The sequence below is a fragment of the Cucumis melo genome, chromosome 2, assembly GCF_025177605.1.
Source record: "Cucumis melo cultivar AY chromosome 2, USDA_Cmelo_AY_1.0, whole genome shotgun sequence".
Taxonomy (NCBI): Eukaryota; Viridiplantae; Streptophyta; class Magnoliopsida; order Cucurbitales; family Cucurbitaceae; genus Cucumis; species Cucumis melo.
This window is the reverse complement of record NC_066858.1, coordinates 817,870-829,171: the sequence shown is the minus strand read 5'-3', so window position 1 is coordinate 829,171 and position 11,302 is coordinate 817,870. Positions and strand designations below refer to the sequence as shown.

Below are 11,302 nucleotides of genomic sequence, written 5' to 3'. Positions count from 1 at the left end.
TATATAACTATGTGATATTGCATATATGTATGTTAAAGAAATCTTATTGGAAAGATCGTGTGAATTTAATAAAAAGATTATTCGTGATGGTTACATTAACTACACAAATGTCCCAAAAGATAAAAAAGAAAAATCATTACTTTTCTTTTGTCAATAAGATGTGCATGATGATGAACAAAGTAGGTTAGAGAAAATGAGAGTTGAGGCGAGCAAAACATGAGAGAGGGTGAGAAAAGAAATGAAAAGTTAATAACCTAAAACATAGAGGTTGTGCAAAGTGCATGTTTTCTTACTAATGACTCGAAAACTTCTTTGCCAAGTCTTTTCCTTATTTTGTTTACGTTGAGAGTTATTATTCTAAGTTGGTTGACTTATCAAGCTAATCCTACATAGACAAAAGAAATTTAGAATAAAGTTTATAAGTTACTTGCCAAAGAATATGTGAGGGAAGTTCAGGACCTTAGTTATTCTCCCCCTCATTTTAGTTTGAAAGAATGATGGTTTTAGAGAATGTTGGTAGATTGTAGAGGCAACAACAATATTACCGTAAAATATTGTCATCTTATACTTAGAATAAATGGTATGCTAGATAGATTACATAAATCTGTTTTACATACTAAAATTGATCTAAAGTTTGGATATCAACAAAATAGGGAAAAAGTTGGTGATGAATGAAAAATGCATTTTAAGACCAAACAAGGATTGTATAAATGACTAATTACGCATTTTGGTCTTATCAATGCACTGAACATTTAGCAACTCATGAATCGTGTTTTACGTAATACTTCGAAAATGTGTAGTAATTAACTATGATAATATTCTTATTTATTTTGAATATTCAAAAGAGTATGTGGATCATGTTAAAAAGATTATGCTTGCATTGAGAAAAGCTCAATCCTTCATCGACTCGAAAAGGTATGCATTTTATTTAGATAAGATTAACTTAATTGAATTTGTTATTTACGTAAAATAGGCTTGAAGGTGACTGCTAGAAAAAATTAAAGCTATCCAAGAACAATCAAAACCTAAAAATGACAGTGAAGTTAAGTCTTACATTTTTAATATAGATTCTTAACTAAATACTCCTTTGAATGCTCATATAAATTTTGAAAATTTATAAATCAAATTGAAATAAAACTCAAATACAAAATTGTAAGATTTGAAACGTAGATATCGAAATGAAATCAAATTTAAAACTAAAACTTTACAAAAATAAAAGTGTCCCAAGAAAATTGAAAATTATTTTGAATGATAAAACCTAATACAAAATATCACTGAGTTAAGATAAATTACATTCATATATACACTATATAAAATGTATATATACTATCGCACAATTCTTCTTTCCAAAAGATATTCAACTTTCTTCCTCGGATCAGATCAACTTCCACTTTACCAAATTCCTTCAATTTCCTTCATCACTCGTAATCTTCTTCTTACTCCTTCGTCTCCATCAGCTAGTTCTTCATTCCCTTTATTCATTTTCCTCTTGTTCATGCGAGTTTCCCTTCCCAAGCTCTCCAATCCCCATCAATGGTGACCATTACCGAGGAACCAGACGAGCCAGTGCGGAAGCCATCAGAGCCCCAACCCAATAAATCAACTTCATCGTCCTCAAAACCACTGTCGAGTTCCGCCACTGCAACCCACAAAACCCCTCCATCTCCGACCCCAAATCCATTCACCTTTTGGTTCTACTTTATTTTAATCGTCTCTATCATTACATATTTCTTCATTTCTCTCCCCCCTCTCTCTCCCCCAGACCCCAAATCCTGGTTTTTAAGTCTACCCAACAGCCTCCGTCATCATTACTCAAAGGGTCGTCTTCTAAAGGTACAAATTAGCGGTAATTTATCTCCAATCGAAGTCTTTGCAGTTGAAAATGGCGCCAAAGGGAATGAAAATGTGGTCATTGTTCATGGGCTGGGGCTGAGTTCGTACTCCTTCCGCAAGGTTCTGGACTCCTTAGGTTCCAAAGGAGTTCGTGCTCTGGCGTTTGATCTGCCCGGCAATGGCTTTTCCGACAAATCCACTGCTGAGATCGATGAGAGCTCAAATGGGGTTTTAGGGAGGCTTTTGGATGTTTATAATTTGATTCATGAAAAGGGTATCTTCTGGGCGTTTGATCAGATCATTGAAACTGGGCAGATTCCTTATGAAGAAATTCAAAAACATGTTCCTAAGAGGAAGATCTTGAAGCCAATTGGGTTAGGCCCTGAAGAGATTGGTAGCATTTTGGGGCAAATCATAGATACTATTGGTTTGGCTCCAGTTCATTTGGTCCTTCACGATTCAGCTTTATCAATGGCGGGATATTGGGTTGCAGAGAATTCAGGATTCGTGAGGAGTTTAACTCTTATTGATACTTTATCAAAGCCTTCTCTTCCTTTGTGGCTCTTGGAGTTGCCTGTTGTGAGAGAGGTTATTTTGGGATCTAATTTTGTGTATTCAAGGTTGATCAACCTCTGTTGTTCTAAGGGGAATGATGCTCCCTTGGATGTGGAGGCTCATAGAGTTCTTTTGAAAGGCCTCGGTGGGCGGCGGGCAGTTGTTAGCATGGGGAAGAAGTTGAACGATAGCTTTGACATTGCAGAATGGGGTGGTTTGGATGATCTGAAAAGTGTGCCAATGCAGGTTATCTGGTCTAATGGTTGGTCGAACGAATGGAGGACCGAGGGACGTCGGGTTGCTGAAGTGCTTCCACAGGCATCTTTTGTTGAACATTCCGGCGGACGGTGGGCTCAAGTAAGGATTCATTACTTCAATTAAGATTTTGTAATGAGTTTAGCTTATGTTCTGTATGATGAGTTTTCAGTCTATATTATAGTTTGCTGAGTTCTGAAGTATCAATATCCTCTCTAGTACTCATAGATTTTAATGTAACATCAATGTAGGCCTTCTTATAGAGCGGTTTTAGCATTCGAGTCAGTTTTTCGTATCTGAGAAGTTAAAACCATTATTTTTCTAAGCACAATGTGGTAAGTTTGAGTGAAGTAGGTTACGTATTTATATAGCATAACAAAATTAAATGAAATCTATTACTTTGAAAATTAACAATATCAAGCAGGACGTTTAAGCAAGAAGGTTGTTCAAATTCCTAGAAAAATCAAATTGATACATAGGAAGTTGGAGTGCTTGGAATATTAGTTATGCTAGACTAAGTGAAAACAAAACTGATAGAGGCTAGGGAGGTGGAGAGAAATGAGTGATGTGACACTGGATAACTTATTAGAGAAGCATAGGCTTGGCTTGCGAGGAGTTGGAGATGATATTTCTGTTAATCAACCGTAAATATTGTGGAAAAGTTTTTGTTTCTAGATTTTACAGAGAGAGTACATAAACTGATAGACTTAAAATTTTTGTTTTTTGGAAATGGAGATAGTAGCTAGTTGGGAACAGACTCTCAACTGCTCAAGACTTCGAGCCTTAGGTTAGATTATTCAAGAGTCAAAACCAACGGAAAGGAAACAATGTTGACTTGTACACATTTAGACACTATATTTGAGACATCATGTGTGCTTAACTGTTGATTCTAAGGGACTGCTTAGGCTCCTGGTCTTAGATAGTCACTTTCTGGCTAGGAGAAATCCTTTTAAAACTCTCCTTAATGCATTCATTTTGTAATCATGCTTGTTTGAGCTTGCCCTTGGTAATAGGCTGATTTCATCTGTCTATGGATTGACTCCTTGATGACCATTTTTGTTTGCTTAAATGATCTCCATTAGCTAGAAAGTGTTTATGTTGTCTCCTTATCGAAACTCAACTACTTGATTCCACATTTCGCTCACCATCTTTTATAATCTATTTCTTCAACTTGCTGGTATGTTAGACTTCTCATTCTCTCTTTCAATGTTAAATATGCTCTTTATCTCTGTCACCTCAGGAAGATGTAGCCGATGTCGTAGCTGACAGTATATCTCAGTTCATATCCTCGTTACCACCCACGGTTAGAAAAACTGCTGAGGAGCCTACTCCTGAACACATTCATGAAGTTTTCGATCAATCAATGAATAGCGATCACCACCACCACCACCACGATCATGGCAGTCATGGTATTCATGGAGCTGGCTACATGGATGGATACGGGCTCGGTAGTCAAGCCTGGTAAACTAACATCGTCTTCTTTCTACAGGAAAGTGCCTCAAGAAGCGGGTGGATATATGCATGTCCAAATTCGTCTCTTGCGTCCTTACTTCTTTGCCTGATTGATTGTATTTTTGCTTGAGCTGCTCAGGAAAGACGTCCTAATGGTAAAGCGTATCATGACGACTTGTTAACTACTTATATATCTCTCTCTCTTTTTTTTTTTTTTTTTTTTGATTTTACATATTAGATTGTTGCTTGCTGATTGACCTGTATTTAAACATGTGTTGCTTCATTGTTTTGAATCTATCTGCTGATCTTACACTTTCTTTTCTTGAAACTGAATTTTGTTTAAATGAAGACGAGAACTTATGCGAGTCTTGGAACAGTTTTGTGTTGTAGGATGCAAGTCTTTAAATATGTATGGATTTTATGAATGGTAAAGTCACTGCAACGTTTCTTTGTTTTTTCAACAACTCAACTAATATGAACTTATACATTGTTCTCGAAATTGGAAATTCAATTCCTCACTTCACAGATTGTCAAAAGGGAAAGAGACATTCACTTGACAAATTGCTTATTTGTTATTTTTTTTTCTTCACTGAGAGCAAATTTGAGGAAAGCTACCTTAATGTCACATTCATGCCCCTACGAACATAAACCATCAATGAAAAGAAAAACCTTTGGGAGCCATCTTATTTTTAAGTGCTATAGAATTTTGAGCTTTCATTTTTATATCCAATATGGATAATAAAACTCATGTTTGCTAAACAAACAAATTGGAGTTTTATTGGACAACTTTATATCAGCTAAGTTATAATCTTATTGACACCGAATTGAAAGCATGATATCATATTTATAGGTGAGATTTACTAGAGACCTTTGAAGACTAAATGCATATTAGCTACGCGCGATTATGCAAATATAGACATCTTAAACACTTTTTAAATTCCAAAGATTTAAATCTGTTGACAAAATTTTTGAACATTGTATGTTCTTTGATAATATTCGATAGAAGTATTGTTTCAACTATCTTAGATTGACACGGTGGTAATCAATAAGGTTAATGAGTTTAAAAGCGATTTAAAAGGAACAAGTATAATCCATAATGACTATCTTCTTAGAATAATACTTTTCTTGACATCGAAATGTTAAAGAATTAGATAGATTGTTTGATGAATATATTGAAGGTGTGCATAAGGTTATTTGTTTATTTATCTTTTGACAAAATCATTGAATTATAATGAAACAAAGAGGACTTCACAGCTCGAGATCAAGATATCAAAAAGAAAAAATAATACACAACTAAAGAAAAAAAAGAAAAACAAAAATATCGAAGTGAGCGTAAGTTGGTCGGGAGAAAGAAATATTACATAAATAAATAAATAGATATGGTAAAAAAAAATATAAAAATCTTCGTTTCTTTGTTGAAAGAAAAAAGAAAATAATCCTTGAAGAAAACATGTTAGTTTTGCAATTTTGTTAAAAATAGGGTTATTTTAGTCAATTTTTCCAATTCAATGTCATATACTAAAAAAACCTCCCTGCCTTTCCCTTTTACATATCTAACCCACCTTTGTTCCAGCATTGATCCTCTCCGACACCGGCGTTCTCCTCACTCCTCCGGTGGAACCAGTTTTGCGGAGCAGCTCTTCTGCTAGGACCCACGGTACGGCAGTGGATTCTACTCTGGCGAACAACGCGGTGGCACGGCTAATTCTTCTGGCATCTCCCTGACCTGTGTGAACTTCCCTTCAGCGACGTCTCTCTCTCTCGCGAATCTCTCCCTTCCGGTGACCTACACTTAGAACTGACGTAGAATTGTAGTGGAAAAGCCTTTCGTGCACGAACCAGCAAAGACTCACTCGATTTAAGCGGTAAAATCTTGCTTATTCACTTATTTAGGGTTGATTGTGTTGGTCCATATTGGGATTCTGCTTATTTAGCTTTTAGTTCTTGGAAATTATGTTTTTTGAATTGAATTACGCCGTGGCACAACTTTGTCTTAGTAGAATCTTAGTTCGTGAAAGGATTATGGTCAGTGGGTCATACTTATACGATTTTAATTGTTTGCTTATTTGATGCCTTCTGTTGTTTGGATGTTCTGAAATAGTTGATTATGTTTCCTATTATTGATTATTGAGATTATTGCGATGTATGCTGGATTTATTTGGTCAGTGTATGTCGAGTGTTGTTTATTGACGTCGATAGATTTATTATATTATAGTAAGCATGTTGAAAATTTGTTAGGGAAATATTTATTTGAGTGCGAGTTGTTGATTATGTCAAAAGGTTGATGGCTAAGCTGAGCAAGGGAGGAAGCATGGTAATTGGATTCATTTTGTCATAAAGTTGGAAACTTCGTGATTTTATGATGTTTCAAGATAGATATAGCGGGACTTGAGTTTTTAATTATGTCAAAAGCTTAATGTCTTAGCCGAGCAAGGGAGGAAGTATGGTGATTGCATTCATTTTGTTGTATAGTTGGGAAATTTCATGAGTAGATGATGTATAAAGAACTAAAAAAAATTAGAGTGATTTTTGATGATTGTGCTAATAGTACGAAGAATGATGGAGTTTTCAAGCTTAATTTTGAGAAGGTCTTTGATATGATTGATTGGGATTTGAATAAGCATGGTTTCTGAATCTCAGCACTTCAATCTCTCATGGTTATTTTTTCTTTCTTTCTTTTGAATGCTGTCTATTTCTTATTTAGTCATATTTAATAGGTTTATGGAGGAATCAAAATGAAATGTTTAATTATGAAAACTAAACTAGAAATAAATTAGGCTTCGTCAATTGCACCTGGTGGTTTCTATTTGAGAGTTTTTCTTGATGTCAGTTAATTTTTCCTTAATTCACAGGTCTGATGATTTACACGGCCATCGACACGTTTTATCTAACTGATGAGCAGTTAAAGAACTCACCTTCGAGAAAGGATGGGATTGATGAAACCACTGAAACCACCCTGAGAATCTATGGTTGCGATCTCATCCAAGAGGCTGGCATATTGCTTAAATTGTAATGTCATGCCTTTCTTCTTTCCTAAAAATTGTAATGCCATGCTTTAAAACTATTTCATGGTTTTTCCCTATGACATGGGAGCGAAGAGCCTATGTGTGGGTATCATACTACTTGTGTGGTAGTGTTATAACTTTTTCTAAAATTTGTTTCTTTCAGGCCTCAAGCAGTCATGGCTACTGGACAAGTCTTATTCCATCGATTCTATTGCAAGAAATCATTTGCACGCTTTAATGTCAAGGTTTTTTTCTTTTTGTGCTTGTTTATGTTCTTCAATTTTTCTGAACACTTTATAGTTGCTTGATTAACTCAAATTGTTTTATTAAGCTCATAAAAAGGTTAAGGGTTTCATTTTCCAAGGAAGTATGGCTGTTTCATTACTAGAGAAAAAAAGAAGTCATTCTTGCATTTCTTGATTCTCTTTTTGTTTAAAATTTTAATTAACTATTCTGATATGTTTTTTTATCAATTATTTTTTCCTGATATGAAGCTATATTGGTTTATGATAATTTCCTGCAGAAAGTTGCTTCTAGTTGTGTGTGGCTTGCATCAAAGTTGGAGGAAAATCCTAGGAAAGCCAGACAAGTAATTATTGTTTTTCACCGAATGGAATGCAGGAGAGAGAACTTACCTATAGAGTTCTTGGACCCTTCTCTCAAGGTCTGAGTTTGATCTCTTATCTTCGGGTTCCACTTTTCAATCTTTGCATCCATTATTTCTTCTTTTTTAATCAAAGGCATGGTTGTTCTTGGCACAAAAAATAATTTTCCTTTTTTATAAAAAAAGTCATTGCTCTTTTTTGATATACAAGATTGTGGAATCTAGCTTTGCTATTGTATTCACACACATAATTTTGTCCCCTTCTTGGCTATGTTATGGCTGTCTCATTTCTCTTTATATTTTTCACTTAATTGACCGCCTTGTTCAGTATTTTATAATGTTTACATTACTTTTTAATTATTTTTCTTTATTTCATACAGAAATATGCAGACTTGAAGACAGAGTTGAGCAGAACAGAGAGGCATATACTGAAAGAGATGGGTTTCATTTGTCATGTTGAACATCCGCATAAATTCATATCTAACTACCTTGCAACCCTTGGAACACCTCCAGAACTGAGGCAAGAGGCTTGGAATCTAGCCAACGACAGGTATATTAACCGAAAGTTTTATTCCCATGCTGACTTTATTTTGCAGATTTATCTTCTGTTCTAGATTCAAAGAGCTCAAGTGAGATAATGTAGATATATTAGTAAATTGCTTTTGAGTTATGAACTTGAAAATCTAGGAATTAAATTTGTAATTTAACCTAATGTCCTTGCTTAAGTTCTTAGGAGGTCTTAGGTTGGGTCATAGTGGAAAGGGGGATTGTTCCATTTTCAACCTGCTTTTGGATCACTGGCCAGTTTGTACTTAACCTCAATACGAAAACTTGCCTAGCTTCAATCAACATTAATAATCACATCATCACATTAAATTCATCAATTAGAACAGTCTCATTAAACGTTCCAACCTTGCGCTAAGGCATGCCGGTAGAAAGGTAAAGTGTACAACATGTACCTGATGTTCTTAATTAGAATGACACTGGATCAAAATTGTTTACATTTTATTTTGATATTATTACACATCCTATGAGATAATTTGTTAATTTAATTTTTTAATTTATTGAGCAGCTTACGTACAACCTTGTGCGTTCGATTCAAGAGTGAGGTTGTGGCTTGTGGGGTTGTATATGCTGCTGCTCGGAGATTTCAAGTACCCCTTCCTGAAAATCCACCTTGGTGGAAGGCATTTGATGGAGAGAAGTCGGGAATCGATGAAGTGTGTCGAGTTTTGGCACACTTGTATACACTTCCGAAGGCACAATATATCCCAGTCTGCAAGGATGGAGAATCGTTTACATTTTCTAACAAGTCATGGGATTCCCAATCTCTTCCAGTCGCCAAGGTGTTTTAATTTGTTGTTAGGCTTATTATTTATATATACAATATATTTTTTATTATGCTGCCTAGTTTCATATAATTTATTAATTATTACTGGCTGCATAAGTTGAATTTTGCATTTTTCTATTTTCAGGAAGTTCCACAAAGCAGTCCAACAGCCAACGATGATCCTTCTATAGTAAAAGCCACCTCCGGAACTAATCTTGAATCAGGGGTGTCCAAAGATGAGATGCTTAAATTAGCCTTAAACAAGCTCAAGGAATCTAAAAAGAGTGATGACGAATCCAAGAGCCTTATGCCTGAAGCCACTACTAGGGAGGAGCTTGTGCCAAGATCAAAATCTGATCGAAGGGCTGATATTGGTGAAAGGAACAAGGAAAGAGAAAGAGATAGGGATAGAGAAAGAGAGAGGGAGAGAGACAGAACCAAGTCTCGAGATCGAGATAGGGGTCGAGATTCTGACAGAGAACGTGAGAGAGATGATGCAGACAGAGAAAAAATCAAGGATCGAGCTCATCGCTCAAAGGATAGGGGCAAGGAATTAGGTTAAGTTCTAATATGATTATTTTCTGCACTTCAAGTTTATAGAGTAGACTTAGTTCAATTTGAATAATAATATGGGTAATGATAATTGCAGGAGTGCATTTGGAGAAATCAAGACACCACTCATCACGAGGTATCAATTTCTTTAAGATTATTGGTTCCTCGAGTCTCTATGGTTCTTAATATCAACATGACAGTTGATCTTTTTATCCTTTTCAGATCGTGAATACCATAGCTCGTCTTATTCTTCACGCGATAAAGATCGTCATAGGCATCATTGATAGAACAGGGTTCAATCAAAATCTTCTACAATTGGTGGCATTGACATGTACATGCAGTTTAACAGTCGGTATTGGTTTCTTCTCTTGGATTTGTACCAACTTCAAGTGCACTGGTATAGCGAATGAGAACATCTTGATCTATCGAGATTGTACAAACAGAGGAAGCAAGCTTGTATTTGAGGAAATGAGAATCCTTACTTTTGGTAATCACCCACCTTGGCTTGATAATTATCTGTTCAACCATTTTTAGATGATTCTTTCTTCCCTATTCCATGAGCTTTCTAAAATATTTTGCTTCCGGACTTGTCAGTTGGTTTTTTAGTACGAACCAAGTTGTATGAAAGCCAGCTTTTAGGCCTAAAATCAATAGGTACTCTTGAATTCTACTACCCTCAGTTATCCTTTTTCGTCATTAATCTTTTATTTTTGTTCCCTCTTCTCTGGTTATCTCGAATTGATTATTCTTAGGAATCAAAATGAAACTGATTCATATGAATATGAAGAACGTTGAATGGTGTTATATTGGCAAGTGCGTCGACAAAGGTCAGGTGCCTGGAACTTTCATCATCGAGATTGGCTGGGCCAGAAATGTATCAATGTTGTTCAACCTTTAAGCCATTTGTCGATGAGTGTTTCAAGTACATGATCTTACCTTTTTCTTGGTTCTTACTTTAATTCTTGGAATTATATTATTTTGTTACGATATTACTTTAGAACAGTTTCATTTCGTTTGATCTAATATATTTTGAGTACTTATAGTGCATGTTATTGAGCGTTAACGGCAATTCCGACCTTTTCTTTTCCTTTTAAATTTGGAGGATGCAGATAGATTTAGTGCTAAGTTGGAAGGATACAAAATGAATGGCATAATCGAACGACTTCCTTCTATTTTCATCTCTCAATTTTCCACCCTTATAGTAATATAGCATATGCCAATAAACCCTATTAGAAAAGTACTCGGGTTAGAGATGGTTATCAGTCTGTTGGAGTTGATTTTTTGATAAAATCATTATCGAACAGTTTAGTAAATGTTCAAACCGATCTCAACATCGATGAGTAAGAGTTGGTCGGTCAGTTTTTGTCGATTTAACATGTAGAAGTAATTTATGGAAATTCTTCGTTTGAAACTTTTCGAAACTGACCTTGATTGATCCCTCTCGTTTCTTCTATCGATTGACTTTGGTTTGATCCATCGGCTAAGTTTTTTGGTCTATCATGTTCACTCTTAACTCGGATGTACTTAAACTACATTCATTTTTGTGTAGTTCACTCAAGTGTTCAATCACATTGTTATCATATAACAATTCTTTTTAAGAAAATATATTTTTTTGTTATTTTACATGTATTATATTGTGATATAAGGGAGTGGAGGTGCACCCAAGTTTCGCTTCATATTAGAATTATATATTTTGATTTTATATTTCAAGTAATG

The 11,302-nt window shown here is 35.2% G+C and overlaps 2 protein-coding genes across 2 annotated transcripts; both read left to right on the top strand.

Moving 5' to 3' along the window:
* Window positions 1–1,345: 1,345 nt before the first annotated feature.
* Window positions 1,346–4,469, top strand: LOC103492173 (protein AUXIN RESPONSE 4). Its single transcript, XM_008452428.3, has 2 exons — window positions 1,346–2,745; window positions 3,884–4,469. Exons 1-2 carry the CDS (start codon window positions 1,534–1,536, stop codon window positions 4,106–4,108), a joined length of 1,437 nt encoding a protein of 478 aa, XP_008450650.2. The 5' UTR covers window positions 1,346–1,533; the 3' UTR covers window positions 4,109–4,469.
* A 1,172-nt stretch (window positions 4,470–5,641) lies between these two features.
* LOC103492172 (cyclin-L1-1) lies at window positions 5,642–10,633 on the top strand. Its single transcript, XM_008452427.2, has 9 exons — window positions 5,642–5,960; window positions 6,948–7,104; window positions 7,264–7,345; window positions 7,624–7,764; window positions 8,085–8,254; window positions 8,777–9,050; window positions 9,180–9,591; window positions 9,684–9,722; window positions 9,809–10,633. Exons 2-9 carry the CDS (start codon window positions 6,953–6,955, stop codon window positions 9,868–9,870), a joined length of 1,332 nt encoding a protein of 443 aa, XP_008450649.2. The 5' UTR covers window positions 5,642–5,960; window positions 6,948–6,952; the 3' UTR covers window positions 9,871–10,633.
* The last annotated feature ends 669 nt before the right edge of the window (window positions 10,634–11,302 follow it).